This window comes from Oculina patagonica, chromosome 7, assembly GCF_052425735.1.
Source record: "Oculina patagonica isolate OP01 chromosome 7, crgOcupat, whole genome shotgun sequence".
NCBI classification, from domain to species: Eukaryota; Metazoa; Cnidaria; class Anthozoa; order Scleractinia; family Oculinidae; genus Oculina; species Oculina patagonica.
The window spans coordinates 14,978-37,927 of NC_135764.1; the positions used below are offsets into that span (position 1 = coordinate 14,978).

The window sequence follows — 22,950 nt, forward strand, 5'->3', positions numbered from 1 at the left end:
ACCTGTTTGAATATCGCGCGACATTGCCGTTTATGAATCTTTCTACCATAACCTTTACTTGCATGCTCCTTTATTGTTCATATACCGTTTATATTCTGTATGTCTCAAATCTTGATTGCAACATTAACGTGTTCAATCCGCAATGATGTAACTTTCGGTAATTATCAACTTAAGATACCTAGGGACAGTTTTTCGGGGAAGATCGAAGATAAAAATCGTCCCGCCTTGACAAACTGCCCCTTGGTCTCGGAGATCGGTAACAATAAATCAATCTAAAAAAATTGACAGAAAATTGCAGTCGGTTAATAAACGCTGGGCTCCGACTTCAAATAAATGCCAGGCCCAGCAAGGGCGAAACATCACTTACCTTTATTTTCGCTAAGTGTTTGTCTTTTTCCGTACCGCGCCTATCCTTGCGCGGGATGACGTCATTGCTGACCAAAAAAATCCACAGAAATAATTTGAAGAAATTATCGTGTCATCATGCATGCTTACATTCCTTTCCCCGGATTATTAGGGGCGAGACGGAAAAAGACGCAAACACTTGCCATTATAGCCTTAGCAATCGAGGAGGAAAAGAACAAAACTTTGAGGACTTTTCGTGATACTGCCCCATTTAGTATAATAGTTATACAGTCATCATAGGAATCTTTTTTCATCTGCATCCCTACGAGCATAATGACGCCACGACAACAATACTTGGTTTACCCTTGGATGATGCCAGTTATCAATTTATTATCGACTCCACCAACTGCAAATTAAATTTACTCGTGGTTTAATTAAAGATCACTCATCAAAAGCCAATTACCTTTAACTTTAATTAAAAACTTATTCCTTCTATACAGTTTTTCCCTGATATCAAAAATACATGAAGTTTAACTTTAAGCAGCACGAGGTAAAAGATTACATACAAACTTGTTTGTCTTACAACGTATTGCTACTTAGAAAGTATTTGGCTGCAAATGCATTTCACCGGGCGGAGACACCGAACAGAACTCAAGATTGGCAAATAAAAAATGACGTTTCTTTCTACGAGACGTTAATTATACAATCGCAATTTTCTAACTAGACTACATTTAATTAAAACCGTACATAAAAAGGACGGAATGGGGCCCAGTGCTCCCGAAATTTGCTACCGAGCTTTAGAGCGTTCCATATCTTCAATAATAGCCAGTAGTTTTTGTTTCCCTTTTTTGGTGACGTGAGAACCCACTCCACACGTGACCAAACTTGTAAGCTGCTTGCCAGTGTACTCCTGAAAACCAAGCAAAAAGCTAATTTGTAGACATAAAACAAGGCATCACTTTATTTGTAATGGATCAAGAACTTAGCTAGGGTTTTGATGCAACTTGTGATATGCACCAGCTTAAATAATTAATTACAGGCATGCCACTTAAATAGGCCGGCATAGTTCTTAAGGCGACCTGCTCATAATAAAATACAGGAAGTTTCACATATATTCCTAGTTAAAGTAAACGCCACCGACATGAACATCAATCCAACTAAACAAGCAAAATCACCTTGTGTTCTCGTATCCATCTTTCCATTTCATTCTCTGTCAGATAAAATGCCTTTACATACGTTTCCACAAATTCTCGGTCAGGGATGGGTCTATGCAAAGGAGATCATGAAATCACAGCACTTTAAAAATCAGATAAATAAACTTTGTAAATTGTGTATGTGAGTTCTGCCATGTACAGATATGTAAAGAAGAAGGAAAAATTCAATTTACTTTTCTATGATCGGTTTTATTACTGTTACTAAGAAAGCCAAAATGCAGTTAACACTTTGATTTGATTTTGACATGTCAACTGTGAACCCACCAATCACATGCGAGAAAAACCGCAAGGAAAACAAATACGGTCTACCTCAATTAGTCACAAAAATAATCTTGTTATTCTGTAGTGTTTTTCATCAACAATTTCACCCAATGACGCCTGTATAATAATATAAAACTACAGTATAAGGACCAAAGTAGACACAATTTAAGTCTTGTCCTTGCGTTTTCGTTAACATCAAAGTGTTCACGGCTTTTTTTTTTACTTTCACAGCAACGGGCTAACACCAACTTAGTAAGTGAGCACCCAATCCCCATTAGTTCTCTCAACGAAAGTAAAAGAAAGAAAAAAAAACGTTTATCATCCTTAGTATTCATGGGCTAAGCCTGTGAGTACACATCAACTTACCGAATATCCGTGAGTTTCTCCAGCTTCATTAGATATTGTTGAAAGTCTAGCTGCATCAATGCTCGTCCCTCATTGCTACACTTCTTTGCACTTGCAAACCTTAAATCCGGGTTAAATATACACGGTAGCTGTTAAAAATAGTGGTTAGCAAAACCAAAACAGAGGGATTCGACAAAAGCTCACATCACAAACGTCTTTCATTAATTAAGTTAAATTTTTTAACGAGTTAGACAATTAGAATTTTTTTCTTCATGACTGTTGCATGTGAAATGCTTATTGTACGGCTTGGGCGCCATTTATAAAAAACAAATATACAAAACGAATTACTTTAACGTTAAATAAATATTGCAAATAGAATAGAACGTCCCAATCCCAACTGCTGCGAGGCTGTAACCAGCTGCCTATAAATAAAGCACGGCAACCGAGAACAAATCCATCTAGTGGCTGGGTGGAGGATTTGAATGCGGGACCTACAGATTTCAAATCCAGTGACTTAAACCACGCGTAAAGTAGGGGTCGTGCAGGTTCATTTTAAAAAAAAAATAGTTTGGTCGCCTGAATGAACCATTGCATTTTTTTCCAGAGAAGTTGTCAAATTCGGATGCTCACCCTTCCACAAAGGTTCTGTTAACAAGCCGAATGCAGTGGTCCCACAATACTGTTCGCGCCTCCTGTGGAACTGGAATTTGTCTGCACAAAATGGATATTTCAACAGTAAATCACCTCAATTTTTTATTAACTACTCGATCTACTATGTAAATTTTCTACTTAACGTTTCAAAAACAACATATTACTGACACGGAAAAAAGCACTATATTGCACTTAATAGAAAGGCACTTGAAAGGAACTTAATAAATAGGTCAAATAGTTTTAGCCGCAGCAGGCGATTAGAATTAGATTCAGCATTTTTTATGTGTTCTAGTAATGCTCTTTCTATAATGACATGAGTCCTACAATTGATATTACTTTCACAGAGTAAAATTTAACTCATTTTAAGACCGGTTAACCTTCAAGGAAATATAAAAATCCTTTAGAACTACCAAGGTTGACTTTTAAAACTACGTGATCAGAAAGAAAAGAAAGTAACTCAACACTCAATCAGACCCTCTTCATGTGGTATTTGAGGTTCTAGTAATGTGTTTTTTACACTTTCATTTCTGTAGTTGTTTGTTCCCTTATGTTGAATCATCACACTTCAGAACGATGACATAAAGTCGACAAAACATCATGACAATTTTTGATCCTTTAACTCACTTTGTTAATTGGGCCAGCCTCATACTAAAAACTTGTAATTCCTGGATAAAAAAAAGAAAGTCACCGATAAAACACCCACATACGTATAACTAATAATTCCAACAGAATGTTGCAATCGACACACAGACAGACTAGTAAAAAAATAATTATGCAGATGATTGGCTAAGGTATGACGGAAGGAAAATTGGCATTTGTGTTCCAAGTGAAATTGTGTGCAAACCATCAATGGTAACCCCAATAATATAAAATAATGAAGCAAGAAAAGTAAAATTAGAGACACCGTTTCTTAGACCAATATATTTAGATTAAATTCCACATAAAATTTCAGGCTCTTACGTAAATGTGTTCTCAAATAAACCTAATGTTGCTCAACATCATAATTGCAAACAAAATGCTGACGTTGCTTTATATATATATGACAAAAAAATCAAAAAGTACAATCTTTTGTCAATAACATTTTTGGAAATTATACTTAAATGGGGTAACCATTGATGGTTTACACACAATTTCACTTAGTTATTGTTAATAATACAGTCACTATATTTCCACTGATACAGTTGGCCCCAGGCTTCAACCCAAGCCAGCTATCATGACGCAAGCAGAAGCATTGCTACTCCCCACATATAGAAAAGGATGCTTGCCCATCACAGCTTAGTCACCGCCCCCCCCCCCCCTCCCACCGAAGAAAAACATTTTGTTCTGTATCCAAAACAGTTTCCTCTTTCTCATGACCTCTTACCTTATTCTCACATATTAATCAAATGATGACAATAAGTGAAATAAGTAGTTGGATTTTATCCATGGTAACGAAACAATGACGTATATACCCAGTAAATTATTTTACAGAATGCACAGTGATAATTACCCGCACAAGAATATCTACATAGGCATTGTGCTGTGACATTATATCCCGAATGTCCCATCGCACACCAGTCATCAACTGAAGAGTCTGAAATCATGAACAAGGGATTCGTTTATTACCTAGGGCTGTTAAATGAACACAGAAAATAACTGAAATAAATATAACACCAACAGGCTAAGATCATCAGGCACGGGATTGTTAATGTCATGTTCTTTAGTAGTGCACAAGCACTGGTACTTGAGGACCAGCAAAAAATAGCGTTGTGTTCAGACACAGAAAACCAAAGAACCCAAGAACCCTAAAGTGGCCGAAGGTTGAGACTTTGTACGTGGGCACAGGCACCTTCCCTGAATTATGGCATGGGTACTTCAAAAAATAGTATGTTCACATTCCCAGGGGGGGGGGGGGGGTACTCGGGCTTGTAAATGACGGGGATGATCGAAGGATTTTTTGGGTTTGAAATTTTCGATTCCAGGTTTTTTTGGGGTTGGAAAATTTGGCGAGTATTTTTTGGGGTGACGATTTAAATAGGGGATTTTTTTGGGTATTAAAAACGAACAAAAGTGCCTTGGCACGGCCTTGGCATATTTATGGTATGATGAATAAACAAACACAAGCATTCAATTTTTTTATGGTTTCTTTGTGTTATATTATTGCTTCTCCTGGCAATGTAGGAGTAATTTGACAAGGGATTTTTTGGGGGGTTATTTTTGTCCAGGGATTTTTTGGGTAATGTCAGAAGACTAAGGGATTTTTCTGGGTCCTGAGTTTTGCCTCCATTCAATCACCCCAGTGATTTATAAGTCGGAGTACCCCCCCCCCCCCCGGGTTCACATTAGTACCCAACCAGAATCGTACTCGGGAACCGTGTGCATGCACCAAGTCCGAACACAGCCTTAGAAAATTAACAGTCAGTTCCTGTCAGTCTAGCACTGCATACCTGTTCGTAGTCAATAACTCTAGACGCCACACTTCTGTACACTGGTCGCCGTAATTCCTGAGCAGTACTCACTGTCTGTGATTTGGAATCAAAAAAGCTTTATTAGATTTTCTGTTTCACATCACTAGAAATATATCATCCTGCACAAGTGTGATCATTTTGCCACGAAAAGAGAACGTTTCTGATTGCCACGTTTTTACACTCTGAATTATTTTAAACGGTCTATCATGCCGGCTATGTGTGGTCGAGCAAACATGACCTAGCTGAAACCTTTTTAGAGATGTTATTTACATTTTATTGCTTTTTCATTATTGAAGATTTTTTTTCAGGAGTTTCCCAGAACTGTTCCAGTCTCTCGCCAACAGAATACAATAACAGGAAATTGAATTACAAAATGGTAAGTGCCATAGGGGGGAAGCATCTTTCCATCTTTTTTTTTTTTTGGTTTTTTTGGGGGGGGGTGGGTTTTTGGTGTTTTTTTTTAAAGGTTTTTTTTTTTTTTTTTTTTTTTTTTTTTTTTTTTTTTTTTTTTTTATTCCTCTCTTTTGGTTGGTTTGCTGATTGTTTTTTTTTTTCTTCATTTCAATCCCCTGTGGGCGTTATCGTGTCTTAATTTTTTCGCCTGAAATCAAGGCATCACAAATTCTCTTCTAAATCTTTTTTTTCTTTTTTTTTTAGAGAAAAAACCCATATCATTTGTTTTTTTTGCCCCTTTTTTTTCCCCCGATTTAATGGTCAACCAAACCGGTTTCTTCCGACAAACGGTAAGCACCCCTGTATAAATCATAGTTGTACAACAACAGCAACTTCATTCCTTTTCTTTTTTTGCTTAACTGTTACAGAAGACAGAAATACAAATGAAATAGGACCAGGTTGTAAAATGCTTTTCACTTAGCAATCTCTCGCTTACCTGAGAGTAAAACTGTGAGAGAAATGCTCGTTTGTTGGCAGGTATCATTGCTTCAAGATGTACGTGCAGAAATTCAAACTGACCAGCAAGAAACACTCTGAAACATTAAACAATAGAATACTTGACCTGACCTGTTAACTACACAAAACAAAATAACTTGATTTGTTAACTGAGCAGCTATAAAATACTCTTAGGTATCCGCATTTTATCTGCATTGTTGAAAAGTGTTGTTGTCTGAAGTGTGACGATATTTCGTGTGTCTCACATGAATGTATTAGACTGCAAATAGCCCAGATATAAGCGTATTCGCTTTTAGTTCATTGTAGACCCTTTCAGACGTGTGTTGTATCAGTTGTATGGTTTCCCTGCCCACGTTTGGTGTTTGCATGGCTATATACAATGTTACATGAACCATTTTCTGTGCTAAGCAAAAATCACTTAATCATGAAAACACACCAAAATGCAAACTTCAACTCACACATTATTTTGTAGAAATGATTTGTTTCGTTGCCCACTTTTGTCATTTTCGTGGCTATATACAATGTTACATGAACTACTAATCACTTAAACTCACAAAGATTCCGTAGCAATGATTCTCTCAGACAAACCAAACATGGTATCAACTCGAGACAGGTCCACAAGTGGTGACAGGTAAGGGTGCAAAACCTACAAAATACAGACTCACATTAGTTCTCCCTTGAAACAATTCTCATTAACCGAACTTTTTGCTTTTCATTTTTTTGTGGTGAAATATATAAAGGGAAAAAAGAAAAACAACAAATGTATTTTGAAACCTTCATGTCAGCATTTCCACCAGTCATCATTTCAGAAGCTTGTTCCTGTAAAACAAAACGTTACTCGAGCAATAGATCGGGGAAAATTATTATACCAATTACATCTCATCTTTTAAAAACAAAACAAAAATCATTGGAAAGCCTACCAGACGAAATTGGGCAGAGTGTATCGTAATGCAAATGTGCCGGTCAGCCGCTTTCTCGGTTATTACACATATATATAGACTCTATAGAGCGTTTTCACGGCAGCCATAAAACGTTCTTAAGCGGTTATTTTATAGCACATTGCTGTACAAGATTACTCATTTCCCAAGAAAGAAAAATGTCATTTTTGGGTGCACCAATTATGGTATCATGATGTTATGTAAAAACAGCCGGTAGCGGATGATTTTGTAGACAATAAATGCCTTACATACGGCAATTTAGACAATTTAAGGTGGCTCCGTAGTTATTCCAGGCGCATTCGTCGATATCAAACTTTGCGTTTTAACTTTTCCGGCTTTGAAACTATGAAACTTAGAGAAAACTTTCGCCTATCATTCAGTAATGATATGATTTAATTTGATTTCACTGGTGAAAAATATTTTCAATGTTACTGGCGTTTCACTGACCCCTTTTTGGACAAGCGTCCAGTAAAAAATTTTGCTGATATACTCTTGCTAAATTTCTGGAATCAGCTTATATTCACCTAATACACATCATAGCCAAGTTTCTGGAAAATCGTTGGAGGAGAAGTCCGGAAATACTAAGGTCATGTAAATTCAACGCTTACATTCTATTGAAAGTTTCCATAGTGGACGCTCGTCGACGAAACAAGCTACGACCCCAAGTTTTCGTGAGAAGAAAAAAAAATACATCGGAGTGCCTGGCCGATTGTTAATCGTACGAACCGTTAAAAAGTATTCGCTTGTTCTGTACACATTATAAAATGCATGAAAACGTTCTCCACCCTCCAAAGTTGCGTTTTGCAGCATTTTTCGAAAATTATACCGCGGCTTTGCGTTAAACTCCTGCCACAGAAATTTCAAGATACTGCAAAATGTTTGCATCATGTAGGCACTCCGATTAAGCAAGCATTGGAGAGGCTTCTCACGAAAACTTGGGGTCGTAGCTTGTTTCGTCGACGAGCGTCAAGTATGGAAACTTTCAATAGAATGTATTTCCGGACCGGAGTTTTGTGTGTGGGCCACTTACATGTTGAATCAGATTATCAGCGATTCTTTTTAAACTTGTCCTGAGTTTGATACTCAAACCATGTGCACTACCGTCCACCTGATGTAAACAAAAACAATATCGTTACAATCGGGCTGTACTCAAGACCGCAGGCATAGTTTTTCCTTTTACGGACCTTCTGGCCGGCAAATGACATATATTTCTTGATCAGTCAGTTTGTGTTTAAATCAATTGAACAAGAGGATCTTACCATAACTTCTGGTGCAAAAAACGATGCAACCTGTGAAAAGGTTAAACAAAGAGTGAAGAATTGTTCATCTAATACGAAAACAAGAAAGGAGTAACTAGCAATATGAGGTCAAATTAAAATTGTATTATCTACTTTCTTCTCTAAAAAATATCTACTGTTTTAATTTCTAAATTCGCTTCTTTTAAAAACTTGGCAGCACAAACTCAATGGAACTTGACTTTTACTTTTAACAGAATGAATCAAAGTATCATTACACAAAGAGAAAGTGAATTGAAGTATGTGTATTTTGTCATTCAGCAGTTACTTGAGTATAACCTGTATGCTTCAAGGCAATGCTTCTTGTTCGATATAGTACATAACAAACAAAACAAATACTCACAGCAAACAAATAGTAATCGAACAATTGAGACATGCAGATGACCACATCAAAGGCGATAGGCTTCAATACATTCATCATTTGCATGTATTTACCTACAACAAAACAATTTAATACAGTTGCAATTGCAAAAAAAAATAAAGATCAAATTTTTTTAAAGATTGTATAGATCACTCGTACACACTAACCAAAAAAAATAAACAGACTTGTCGAGTAACCTAAAAAAGTTTAAACCATAAAAAGAAATCTTTAACAAAACATGAATTGATGAAAAAAAGAAATGATGGATACATGTTTATGTCCTTTCACACACACGTCAGATGCTCTACTACTGAGTTACATGAGTCTTACTCTTGTGGGGGTTTAGGCACATAACTATCATATGTGACAAACATTGCACGTGATACTAAGATTAGTTAACTTTTGTAATCTTGCGACTACAGAAATGTCAACTCACCGAAAACTCTGAGGACGTTGAGAGTTGTGTTGGTAATACAAGGAACTTTGGACAGGAATTTCTGATGTTTTCTGCTATGAACTGACGTTTCATTCCTGAAAAAAAATCATCACAGATTGTTTCTTTAAATGCAAACAACGTTCACACACGGGCACGTGTATTATTGGGCATTGCCATGAATACTTGTCAGTAGGTTAAGTTAAGTAGGTTAAGTAAAGATGAACAGGGACAAGACCGAGTTACTTGTCTTGAAGGCCCGTCATCGTCCACTCCCCCCACTGACGTCTATTTCAGTCTGTGATGAGGATATTGACCTATCATCTAAAGCCAGAAACATTGGTGTAATTTTCGACACATCTATGTCCATGGAAAACCACATTGCTGCTATTTGCAAGTCAGCTTTCTATCATCTTCGGAATATCAGTCGCATTAGGAAATATTTAAGTTTTCATACTGCTGAAATGCTGGTGCATGCATTTGTATCCTCCAGATTAGATTTCTGCAATTCACTTTTGATTGGACTGCCTAAAGAAACTTTAAAGAAGTTACAGCATGTTTAGAATGTAGCAGCCCGGATTGTGACACTTACGCGAAAATGTGAACATATTACACCGGTACTTTATAACCTTCACTGGCTACCTATAGAAGAGCGCATAATATTTAAGCTGCTTCTTATAACATTCAAGTGTTTGATGGGCTTAGCCCCAAATTATCTGTCTGATATGATCAAGAGATATGTTCCGCGACGTAACCTACGTTCCATGAATGGCCATCGCTTGGATGACGTCGCTTATAATTTGCGTAGCTACGGGTTTAGAGCTTTTTCTGTAGCCTCGCCACAACTCTGGAATGCCTTACCTTTAGAAATTCGATCGTGCAATGGCATTTCAGAGTTTAAGCGCAAACTAAAGACACATCTTTTTAGGAAAGCTTTTAGTTAGATATTTTTATAATTTAGTGTATTTTTACAATTAACTTAGGTGAATTAGTTAGTCTTTCTATTCTTTTTAATTCTTTTATTGATCTTTTATTCCTTTTATTATATAAAAATTGTACCTTTTTTAATATAGATATGTAATTTTTAATTGTAAATAACTTGTAAAGCGCTATTAATTAGAAATAGAAATAGCACTATATAAATAAAGTATTATATTATTATTATTATTATTATTATTATTATTATTATTATTATTATTATTATTATTGTGGACATTCCTTTACTTTCTCAATAAACTGGCATTCTAAACATTTAACAGACGGTCTTGCAAAACAAACCTGGTTATAGGTATTTCGCCAGTCTTCTCATCCACATAATCCAATTTGAGTTCATCTGTAAACAGCAAAAGAGAAGAAAGAAATAATCGGGAAAATTACACAGTGCAAATAACAAGTAGGTGTCATTTGGTCATATTTACATGTTAATTTGTACCATAGAAATCTTAAATATTATTATTATTATTATTATTATTATTATTATTATTATTATTATTATTATTATTATTATTTTACCTGGAATGTCTTCATCTTCATCATCTTCTTCGTCATCATCTTGACTAAGTCCTCTTGACCTTTTATCATTTTCATTCACATCACCATCTACAATTTCCTTTAGAAACAAAAAGAACACGGCTGTTAGAGCTTGTTAACAGTAAGTGCAGGGCCAAGCTAATCCAATCTGGTATTAAAAGTTAATTAAGCTTGGCCTTAAAGTCCTCAGTTCGACCCATACTTCACTTCAAATTTTGATCATTCACAAAAGACAAATATTTGACATAAAGAATTCTCCAGACAAAAAGAGAATGGTCGTCAACAACGTAACACTGATTTTGAAATTAATGAGCACTCAGGCCCTAGGTTTTATGTGGTAGATCTTGATTAACGTTACCTGAGTGGTTTAACTCTATGCTGTGAGTGTAAAGGCTCAATTTAAATATTGTGAAACATTGTCTAGCATTGTCATAAACAAAGAGAGCAGAACTCACTCCATTTTCTGCTAAGACATCCTCAGCTTCATCTTCGACATACACATCATCAAAAGGATTGCCGTGCGTGGAGTACCGCGAAAAGAAACCTGTTTAAAAGTTCATATTTGATTAGCACTGAAAATGTTTAAAGTATCATGACATTAGTCACTGGAAATATTACAATAATTATTGCTCTGTTCCAGCTTGACTTAAACCCTTGAATTCCCACTGGGAAATAGGTCGCCCACCAGAGATCTCCAAATTCCCCTGTCCTTGGTAACTCTGTTCCAGGAACCCACTAAAAAGCATGAGATTCTATCCTGGAGTAGACGAAAAGCAGGTGCAGTAACTATATTTACAGAATTAAGGGATGGGGACACATCAGCATATATAAGGCACCTATGGCAGCCGCTATCTGTCCATGTGTATGATCTCACCCCACCACCAACCCATGGAATAGAACAGACCACAACACCAGGAACTTCATGCCCTTACTCTTTGCGATGAGTGTGTGGGTTCTTTAATGTCCCCTGCTGATTATAACACTAACTGTTCGGACGGGGCCGCGAAGCTCTGGATAGGCCAGAACGGACAAAAACGCAGACAGAAAGGGACGAACAACAGAGCAGAACGAGACCGAAAAAACAGCAGACAGAAACAAACAGAAACGAACAACAACGAACTGCACGAACAGAGACGACAACCACGGACAGAAACGACGCCCGAACTGCACGAACAGAGCCTGCGAAACAGGCCCCGCGCGGAGGAAAAGAACAGACGAGACAAAAAACAGACAGACAGAGAACACTGAACAGCACAGGAAGCAGCGCGAGAAGGAGGAGGAGAGAAAGCAACAGGCGAGGAAAAGGACAGGGACAACACAACAACAGCAACAGAGGAACAACAGAGAGAACCGGAGGAGAACCCGAAGCCACAAGACATGGGCGCAACAACAGCAGCAACACCAGAGAAGCGAGGGGGGGTGGAATCAGGACCGAAAAGAAAAACGAAAAAATGAAAGGCCAGGACGACCCCCCCCCCCAAAAAAAAAAAAAAAAAAAAAAGAAAAAAACCAGCCGGACGAACCCCCGCCCCCGTCCCGAAGGCTGACAAGCCAGCGCGCACACCATAGGCCACCAGCGCGCGGCCGTGTGACGCGCACCCGCCAGACACCAAGCTCACAAAATGACCGAAACTCCACACGAGACACCCGCAGGCCCTGAGGGAAAAATTAACACCCCGCACGCCGGCCTCGGCCCGTTCGCGAGGAAAGATGCAGGAGACGGGGCCTACGGTTTATCGCCCTTATCCGAGAAGACTAGAATGTCTAACCATTTGCAGATGTAATTACAAAGGCAGCAAAGTTATTATAAGACCCTGAGTGTTGATCCGGTCTGGGAGTCGAACCCGAGACCTCCCGCACGACAGTCCGGCGCTCTACCACTGAGCTAACCGGTCTAATGAGAGAGAGCTAAAAATAACCCATCCCCAACTCAAAGCATACATGTAGTTGTGCGAGTTTCCACAAAACTGAATTACACAGTTACTGAGGCTTTGCTCGAATAAATAAATGTTGCTTGAATGGTTTAAACAAATATTTGTGGACTTGCCAATAACATTCATCAGCGGGTCATTCTAAAATACACTGCGACATGAATTTGTTGTAGGTAACATTTTGTGTAACATTTTAAAGTGACTTCAGAGTATTTTTGTCCAACACAGTGAGTTCATGTAGTCAGAGATTTTCACACCTGTGTCTGCAGTAACATGAACTGTCCCAGAAGGTGTTCTCTTGTGAGTTTTGTTGAGAGGTTGCTGATGTTTCATAAAACGGAACTCCTGCAATGAACGTTTCAACTATCAGTAATGTTAGATACACTGAAAGTCAATAAAACACCAACTGCTTCAAATGATTCTGTAGCCAAGTCTATGCAATTTTTGATTATTTTTTGTTTGTGAACAATTTAAAATGTGTCATGTTTTGTCAACCAACAGCTTTATTGTAAGTTTTCACTCTGGAGTAATGAGTATCAGCTTTTACTTACAGAAAGGTCAACAATTTTGAATGACACCTTCACTGGACATAGCTCCCAAGCATCATTTTCCAGGAACATGCGCAGTTCATCCATTCTTGACCTGTGATATGTCTTGAAATACTTCACAGTCTGTGTTCTAATGGAATCATGGAGATCTTCTGATGCACTGCCACAGAATTCTTCACCAACAGCAATCAATCTGCAAATAGAAAATATTGTGTGGCTGTATTCTGTACTCTTGGTTCTCTTAAACAAAGACTGCTGTATGTCACTGGTAAACTACTGGTCATTTACTGTACATTTTTTACACACTTCATGCTGGCTCACATTTGGGCCACATGCACAAGAACTGAAGCCGCTTGAATGAGTCGCCAAATGAAGCGAGTCTGAGTCGCCCAGCAGGGGGGCAGCAAGAAATTTGCAATTTACCATTTAATTTTTGACAACTAAATGTGCTTCTTTCTAACCAGAAACCAGCTAAATGTACACACTCAAATCTGACTTAACTCTATGCCGACATTAATGATCTTATTGCTTCTCATCAAACATATTAAATGATTGACAGTTTTCTTACTTGTCTTGCTTTTTGGCCAATGGTATTTTTCTTCGCTAACACCCTTGCTCTCTCCTAAACACAAGCAGTTTACATTCTAAACAGCAGCAAGAAAAACATATTACCTGTTCACAAGATCCAGTACGTAAATGAAGTCATCATATTTAAAATAAGATAGATCATGTGCAAGAAGATGTGTTTTGATTCTCTCTTGAATTTCCTGAAAGTAAGCATTGAAAACACTCATCACATCATTAAATGATCCTACCACAATGTCCTGAAACTTTGTTGTATTTTATTGAACAAGACAAGTACACCATAAGGTTCAGTCCATTTTTTTCTTCCAGAGACAATGAAATGAAGAGTTTCACATTGTTTGTTTGCCATACCTAGAGTGTGTGACTGTTACAGCCATTTACTTAGGTCAATATCAATCTAACCTCCTTAATGCAAATAACAGTTTAACAGGAAGAAAAAAAACACAACTTAAAATATTATTCTAATGATGGTACTGATGTTCTGAGCAATAAATAAATGTAAAAGCTGCTTTTTCCAATTTTTTCCTCCATTTTCTGTACTGAAACGTTCTGTCCACATAAAAGCTACTGAATAACGGAATTTATTAATAAATGTTTTGATTATGTACATTCACACGAAACGTAAAGAACCAACCTTCCATATCCTATTTAGTCCATGTTCTAGTTTTTGCTGAATGTAGTTTTTGTTGTAAGTGGCCTCGGCAGAGGGCTCTTCCTGTTCAGCCTCACTTACATGCATAGCAGGGTCATACTGCTCATGCCATTTGATAATTTGGTGATAGTTTAACATGAGGGACCACAGCACCTAAAAAATAGGTATCTCAAAATGAGAAACACAGCGCTGGAAAGAGGAACCACTGACAGTGCCAACAAAATAAGGATTCCATAATGAAGAACCATGGTGCCTATGTATTTATCTCAACAACAAAGACAAAAGCACCTGAAAAATAAGTGGCTTAACACAACAGAGGACTGTCACAGTGGAATGCTGATAGTACTTCAAAACAAGTGCTTATAACACCAGCTCAAACATGGCTTGCTCTTTTAAGCTCAGTTACATGCAAGTTTCTACTTTTCAGTTAATGATTCATATGACAAGGTATGCAAGGTATACTCAAGACTATATATGTCTGTATAATTACATGTTGTCATTATTACCTTACAGAGATCCAGTAAACATGCAGTAAAATGGTCCAATCCGACTTTCTGAAATACAACCAGTAGCATTGGTAAAGAATAATTCTAATGAAAACTTGCAGGCACAACATAAAACACAAAAACAATAGAAGTGATTGCACTTGTACCTTGCATTGCTCTTCAAAATGAAGATGCTGAAAGTGATCTTCAGAAATGGCTTCTGAAGAATATTCCTAAAGATCATAGCGGGAATTCAATATTGAATTATTTATTGGCAGCTGCTACATGTAATAATATTATAATAATATTACAACTACTGACAATTAATGTATTAAGAAAACATTTATTTCATTATTAGTCACTGTTAATTTTGCAGTTTTTAAACAAACACAAAGAGTTTTTTGTGGCTCATCAGACTGTACCATGAGCCAAAAAATGTCTGCATAGGAGCTGGAGTTCTAATGAAAGTACCGGCATTCATTTATCAATTTGTTTAACACAATCACATAATCATTTTAGCAGCCTATGTTACATGTTCGCACAATAGCTAGCAAGGCAAATACAGTGGACAGGTGACGAACTACTTGGAGAAGAATAATACAGAAAATAATACTGATAGCTTTTACTAAACAATAAATAGAGCAAGTCTACTTATAGTGAAAACAGGGTGTGACCTAAAGGTAAGTTTTGAGATCAATGTACATGTACACGCTGTGACTAACACATTGGAAAATTAACATACCCCCATATGATCCAACAAAACAGAAAAGGATTCATGATTAATAGCCGTCATAAAATGTATAATAAGCTGATCCATGGCAATCTGTGTCTTTCCTAAGTATCTGTAGGCAGTCAGCAGACGTTCATAATTCACAGGAGTAAAGGTCTTGCACATCTTTCCTAAGGCCACATCAAGTTGTTTCTGTATATGAACAGTACAGTTAAACAGTGCCAGTAACACAACTTCATGAAACAGACTCAGAAGGAAATCAACAAATACAGTCCGACCTCTATTAAGCGGCCACCCTCCATTAAGTGGCCACTTTCCAAAGTCCCAATTTATTTGTCACTAAACTGCTGTATTTGATACCTCTATTCAACAGCCACCTCTATTAAGCAGCCGCGGCCACCTTTTTGCTGTCGAAAGTGTATTATTTATATGGTTTTTTACCACCATTAAGCGGCCAGCAAATTATCTTTCCAAGCGAAATTGTGACAGATGATATATATTGTCCGTGAAATATCTTGAGCTAAATTCTTTAACGTACTAACTGTTGATGCAAAAAGGCTTAAGAAACTTTTCGACGATATTTTGCATATTTATCTGTACATTATCAACCCGAAGAAAATTACTGTACATTTCAACTACGTGCCCTCTGTGTCAGAGCTATGGGCTGGAAATGCTCTTGATGTTTTGTTACAATGAATTTTGGATTATTCTTCATATATGTTCACTTTTTAAAAGCATTTTGCCATGTAGAGTCAATAAAACCACGTTTACTACATTCCTTTCCAATGTATATTGTACCTCTATTAAGCAGCCAACCTCTATTAAAGACACTTATTAAAGTCCCGAGGGTAGCCGCTTAATAGAGGTCGGACTGTACCAGCTCACCTCAATATCTATAAGAGTCTCTTGGAGATTGGAACTCAATTCACTGAAAATCAAACAAGTTTTTAAATGTTAAACTTATTAAGACTGATTCAGGGGAGTTGGTTGGTTGATAAATGTACTTGCATACTTGCAACCATTCCTAAGAGGTAGATTTAAATTTTGGCATATAAAGTTCTATAATCTAGTTTAATTCAAGTCACGCATTTTGTTTGTATATCTAGTGCAAGTTAGCAACCACTTCTATTGTTACAAAAATCTCTGCATGTATGTACCTTATACAGTTGTAATGTTTGAATGCTCTAGCTGCCTTCTCACACTCAAGACACAAATCAATGGCACCTGGGTAATCCTCTTCCTACACAAAGCAATTAAGTCTATGAATTAACGCTTGTTTTTTCACTGTGCATACATGACTGTACAAGCATAAGCTTAATTGTTATATAGCTGGAATTTTTTTCCCCAACAGTGCACACTCTTGTCAGCTACTATGAGGTCACATAGCATCTAACAATAAAACTGTTTCCCACAAAAAGTCTCCAAGTGAGCAACATTGCAAAATTTATGACATCAGAGGGTAACAGTGATACTACAAAACAAATTTTGTAGGATTATATCATCAATATTTGTATGGTATCATGAACTGAATAAATTATCTTGCTTCAAAACAAACTATACCATTTATAACATACAGTATTGTTGCTCTTACCTCAAGCATTTCCTTGAGCCTGACATCAGTCCTTTGCTAAGTAAAATTAGATACAAAGTTTAAATTCATCAACGAACTACACCTTTGTTTATTAAAAATTAACAAGTGGAAAAAAATTTATTGATTTAATAATCATGTAGTTACAGGCTTATTTACAGTTATAGGCTCAATGTGTAGAGGTTTCTGACAAGTCAGGCTTTTGCTATGATATTTTTCCTAATGATATTTTTATGTCAGACCCACCAACCCTCCCCAGTTTTGGTCTTTGCTAAGTTTCCTGACAAATCTTTTCTTGTGGAGAAAACTGACATATAAATTATTAAATGATACTCAATTATGAAATAATTATATATAAGATAAAAAACAGTATAAATTATTAAATAATTATTTAATGATTAAATTACTAAAGTCTGTTTTATTCAAAAAAACCTTTTGTGATTTACATGCGTGGAATCCTTTTTTGCTTCCACTGCACCATTTACCAAAGCAAAGCGGGGTCTGGTTACGTGTATGAGATTGGCTGCTTTTGCCTTTCTGCAACATGCTTTCTTGCTTTAGACAAAAGCAATGGTGACATAGTAACTGATGAAGATTTAGCTGGTTCAAATGAATTCAAATGGTATAGCAGAAATGACAATATTTAACTCCCACTTTCTAAAAAATGTCACCTGACCTAATTATTTAATAGATATGATATTCTAGCAAATAGATGGAATAATCAAGTCAGGTGTCACTTTTTAAAAAAATCTCCAGTTCTTTTTTTCCTTAATCACCATGTTTTTTTTTGTTTAGTCCACCTCCATATTTTTACTTTTGGGGATTGGAAGGTTTTTTGTTAACTACACAAACATTGTTACATGTATATTTCACATGTATATATATATATATGCACAATACACATACATTGTTATATGTGCATAAAATCATATTTAGGGTTATAAATGAAATAAATATAAAGATTGCTTCTTACCAATGTCTTAATTGTTCTTAGAGACTCGAGTAGAATTAGTAGATGCTGTTTCTTGCGATGTTTGGCCAAAATCCCCAGCCCACCGACTGACACACCTCTTTTGGCACGGTCTAGGTGCCTTTAAAAAAAAAAAACAGGCAATATTGAAGGAAATCAGTGAGAAATTAGATGTGGATAACTCATAAGGAAACTACTTAAAATCATTTTAATTACATTTCACCAATGCAGACCGATCAACAAAGTTATAAATTATTTAAAAAGACAACTCTTAATAGTTTGTTTTGTCAGTTCCACCTTAAAACATCCATGACAGTAAGCTGAGGAATTTACTGCCCCCCCCCCCCACCCATATTTTAGTAGTTGTAACCTCAGAAAGTCATGCCAGTTTAATCCTGTTTTTAAGACTAATAGATTTAAAAATAGTTTTATTGTCTTTAATGTGCTTAAGTTTGGATTTTAATAACTCTTGTATGGTTTTTTACAATTTTTTTGCATTTTATCGTATAAGTTTTTATCCTATTTATAAAGTTGTAAATGGAACATAATAATTTCAACCTTTGGGTTACGAACTACCGGTAAGTTGTATTAATAATTATAAACTATCTATCTATCTTTCTTCCTATCTATTGTTGATAAAAAAACATTAAAAATAAATAAATCAGTCGTTTTCAGCAGTTACTTATAACTGTTAAATCAAACTTCAGATAAAACTTTATCCAACCTTCTTCCTCTGTCACAGATTGAAGATGCTGTGTGTAATGCCTCTTGTAGATCCATCACTCTTTGCAATTCCTAGGAAATATTTCAGTTAACACAAGACACAGTCTTCCTACTTTACAACACCTTGTGGATCAAACGTTTAAGTGAGTATTGTTGATAGCCATTTCTAATGGTAATAGGACTAAAAGTGGAGTCCAATTTGGTCTGAGCAATTAACAAAATCAGACATTACAAAGCCAGAACTAATTTGTTTAACCAAAAGTCTGATTGCAGACAGAATTGGGCAACACAGAACCCTGCAAATTTAGCTTCCATTTTCTACTTTCTGCAAAAAAAACTCTCACAAAAGACTGACCCTATCTCAGACTTACGGGTGAAAACCTCCAACTAAAACTGATGTAAAAATGCTAACCCCCTCCTCTCCCTCATCTGCTGTATACATGTATAATTAAGCTGCTATGATGAAAGGAGGAAATTATGGTAAAAGTTTGCACAACACAAAAGTCCAATATGACAACTGATAGAACCATAATTTGAAACAAAAAAACTTTTCACTGGCCTCAAGGAGAATATTACCTGCACATAAGCACTGTGGTTTTCCAAAACCTTAGTATACAGAGATTTTGAGACCTGAAACACATGTCAGATAAGAAATATTTGATCCACACTGATCCACACTGGCTAGCTTAGCAGCACATTCATGTAAATTATAAGTAAAAAGTACATGTAAATCACTGCATATAGTTTAAGTGTCATAAAACTGACTGCTGACTGAATTGATGTATATTATACATGTAACATTACAACATAGCATACCGCCGCTTGCATCTAAGCGTGAACACTCGCTGCCGAAACATGATCTAATTGGGTATTAAACATGGCATGATACATCATCAAGTGTTGAAGTTTGGCAGACCTTTAATAACGGCAACTTTCGTGCCGAAAGTTCAACAGATTCTGGTTTCGAAATGGTGGAAAGCTTAATTGGGTTAGACCCCGAAAATATCCTGATCTGATTTGCAGGTCACTTGAACCACTTCTGGTGTAAAATTTTGTCTCTACTCAGTGTTTTTGGTTAGAATTTTGAGCATGAAAGTTGCTGTTATGGTCTGCTAAACTTCAACGTTTGATGAAGAATCATGCCAAGTTTAATACCCAATTAGATCATGTTATGGCAGTGAGCGTTCACGCTTAGATGCAAGTGGCGGTAGCATAGCGTAGCATAGCATAGCATGGCATAGCATAGCAAAGCAAAACATAGCATAATTAACATTTAACTTAATAAACCCTTTTCCCTTTTTATGGATTACAGTGATATGATAATATTGCTGAAAAATTGTCAGTCCTAAATCCTTAGTCACTATGATAAAACAAAAAAGAAATAATGTAATAACTGCATAGTCATACCGCCTGAAGTTGTCTTCGAAGATCATTTCTATAATCATCAAGGTCATCAAGATCTAGAACTTCTGGAAGTTGCTTTAACATTCATAAAAATAAGGAAATAACATCAAAATTATTCCTATTAATTATTATACAGCCTTAATACGAACTTTTTATATACTATTTATTCATTTAATATTTCTTTATAAATTTTACCATTGATAATTATTTTAAAAGTGACCAAAGTGTGCCTCCTTTCCCAATTATCAAGTCATTCCATGTGGACAAAAGAGTTACCAAATTATGAGAAGAAGAAGAAGAAGAAGAAGAAGAAGAAGAAGAAGAAGAAGAAGAAGAAGAAGAAGAAGAAGAAGTATCGTTTATTAAAAAACTATTACACTTAGCAGTCCTTGGACTGAATTACGTGTAAATGTATAAAAACTATATATATTACAAGATTTAAAAAAATATTAAAAGCTATTTACATTAAAATATATTAAAAACTATTAAATTAAAGAGATCTACACAATGTAATTAAACTATTGCCTATAATAAAAGAATTTTTAACACTCTCTTGATTCGAAGATGGTGGCTGTTCGTTGGTCTTTCACGCAGCAGATTGACTAGTTTGTGGTTTTTTGTAGTTACTGTACAATGTGATTAAATAGGCTCTTAGAAAGCACGCCTCTGCAGAAGCTTCAAAAGCCCTGCTCCTTACCCTGTCCAAGAAACAAAATAATAAGTTTCTTGGATATAAATTAATACTAATTAATAATTTTTCATAGCACTATTCAAAAGAATTGTTAATGCTCTGACATAGTTAGTCAGTGGTTACGATAGGCTTGATTTCCGCCACTCTCTCAAGTCCGATCTTTGTTCCTCCCCTGAAAAAGTGCACTTGTCTTCTTCGGGAGGAGTACAGGCTCATTCCCTGGACAGCAGCTGTAATCAAGCCTATAGTTACAAAATATGGACAAATACTTCCATAATACTTACATGAAGTTCATGATCACTGGAATCAAAAGAAGTGTCACTGAAATAAATCTCTTTTATTGATCCTAACACCTGAAGAATAAATATGTCTCCTTTTAGAAATATAAGGTCTGCAAGGGTGTGGATTGTAAACAGGCAGGTACCTGTAGAAAATTATACACAGTAACACATGAGAGAGAAAGCAAGTCAAACCTCTTCATCGCTACGGGGATCATCTTGAAATTCACGAGCATCATCCTAAAAATAATTAGTTATAGGATCAATCAATTTTACTTTTGTTTTATTTGCTATTAATATTAAGTTTTCATCAGTGATATGCATATGTCAGCTTCATATTACCGGTAAATCATTAAGGAATTATAATATTATTGCCACACATTCACTGTGGTGGAAAATTATCTGCAACAACTGAGGCCTTTCTGTTGCAGAAAAAGCATGACATTTTAATAAGCACTGACGATCTGCTAAATTAACTCTCTAAACGAAACATATAAAGCATTAAGTTATGGGTAATTCTCCATGACTTTTCTCAATACTCCCTTACATAAGCATACTGGAGTGTCAGTTAGCATTATTTCAAACTCTGGCTGGAGTATGGCAGTTGAAAAAATCACACTCAGAAACAAGCCTATAGAACATGCACTATATATATAGATCCTCAAAATGAAAGCATTAGAATTTCCCCCAATTAGCTGATAGTAAAACTCAAGCTTAGTTGGTGATGATCTATTTTTGTGATAAACATACGCCAGGTTCCGACCCATTAAAAGGCAGATTTCACACAAACCTTATATACAATTTCAGATAGGTTCTCTGTTGAGCCTCCATCAAGAGAATCCTTCTGAGAACGCTAAACAGGAAGAGACGCACAAAGCGATGTTTATGTACGAATATCGAAGACATATTGAGCATATTTTCCTAACTGATCTGAATTTTAACAAACTGTAATGAAAAACATAGTACTTACATCTAGGCCAAGAAAGGTACGAAATCGATTTCGTAGAGCCATAAACTTAACCTAGCTAGTTGCACAAACTACGGTGCTTTTCCTCTGACTGGATCAGCCGCCATATTTATCTCTTCCGAAATTGAGCAAAGAATCTTCAGCTGGCCAGCGGTCATCTCTTTTTTTCAAAAGGTGCGTCATATAAGACGACGATATCAACCTGAGGCGTTTTTGGCAGGGGGTAAGGGGTGGGGGTTGAGAGGAGGGGGCAGGAAGGAACGGCGAGGACGCAAAATGTGCATTGAGCGTCGAAGCCGCGATTTTGACGAGCGAACCTTTTTAAAACATCCACTTTGAACCTTTGACACCTGTAGTAACCGGGAGCTAAACTTTTTTCTGTCGAAAGAACATTTCATCATTTTATTTCAAGTTTGAGTTCCCAACCGTAGAAACTCGGGTATGCTGCTTTCGAAGGAAGCTTTGTGCACTAAGCATCCTTTACAATCGAAGCCAAAGAGTAATTCAATGGCCTACTACCATTTACAGTATTAACCCCTATGATTCCCAGTGAAGCGTAATAATGCGAAAATTAACTTTACCCTACAAACCAATGAATCAAAGTTAGAAGCGTCACATTTTGCGATATAGACTACGAGCAGTCCCTAGTCCTCGGCTTGAAGCGAATTT

General features: G+C 36.4%; 1 protein-coding gene across 1 annotated transcript; it reads right to left on the reverse strand.

Annotated features, from left to right (window-relative positions):
- Window positions 1–799: 799 nt before the first annotated feature.
- On the reverse strand, window positions 800–22,414 carry LOC144661368 (syndetin-like). Its single transcript, XM_078522094.1, has 35 exons — window positions 22,285–22,414; window positions 22,105–22,167; window positions 21,510–21,554; window positions 21,321–21,389; window positions 20,349–20,420; window positions 19,518–19,571; window positions 18,943–19,013; window positions 18,222–18,339; window positions 17,252–17,287; window positions 16,818–16,900; window positions 16,546–16,588; window positions 15,673–15,852; window positions 15,098–15,163; window positions 14,952–14,999; window positions 14,428–14,598; window positions 13,881–13,975; window positions 13,212–13,401; window positions 12,918–13,005; window positions 11,185–11,273; window positions 10,712–10,808; window positions 10,478–10,532; window positions 9,203–9,297; window positions 8,749–8,840; window positions 8,370–8,399; window positions 8,141–8,218; window positions 6,947–6,991; window positions 6,727–6,818; window positions 6,153–6,249; window positions 5,243–5,317; window positions 4,306–4,389; window positions 3,441–3,481; window positions 2,796–2,876; window positions 2,187–2,285; window positions 1,521–1,611; window positions 800–1,255 (listed from the first exon to the last, which is right to left on the reverse strand). The coding sequence occupies exons 1-35, from the start codon at window positions 22,324–22,326 to the stop codon at window positions 1,133–1,135; spliced, it is 2,898 nt and encodes a 965-aa protein (XP_078378220.1). The 5' UTR covers window positions 22,327–22,414; the 3' UTR covers window positions 800–1,132.
- Window positions 22,415–22,950: the final 536 nt, after the last annotated feature.

Excerpts from the sequence above, each read along its gene's own strand:
- LOC144661368 (XM_078522094.1), bottom strand. The coding sequence starts at position 22,326 with ATGGCTCTACGAAATCGATTTCGTACCTTTCTTGGCCTAGAT. Across the intron at positions 19,014-19,517 it reads ACCACAGTGCTTATGTGCAG|GAATTGCAAAGAGTGATGGA; the intron begins GTAATATTCTCC and ends AATATTTCCTAG. Across the intron at positions 3,482-4,305 it reads ATGTAGATATTCTTGTGCGG|GAATTACAAGTTTTTAGTAT; the intron begins GTAATTATCACT and ends TTTTTTATCCAG.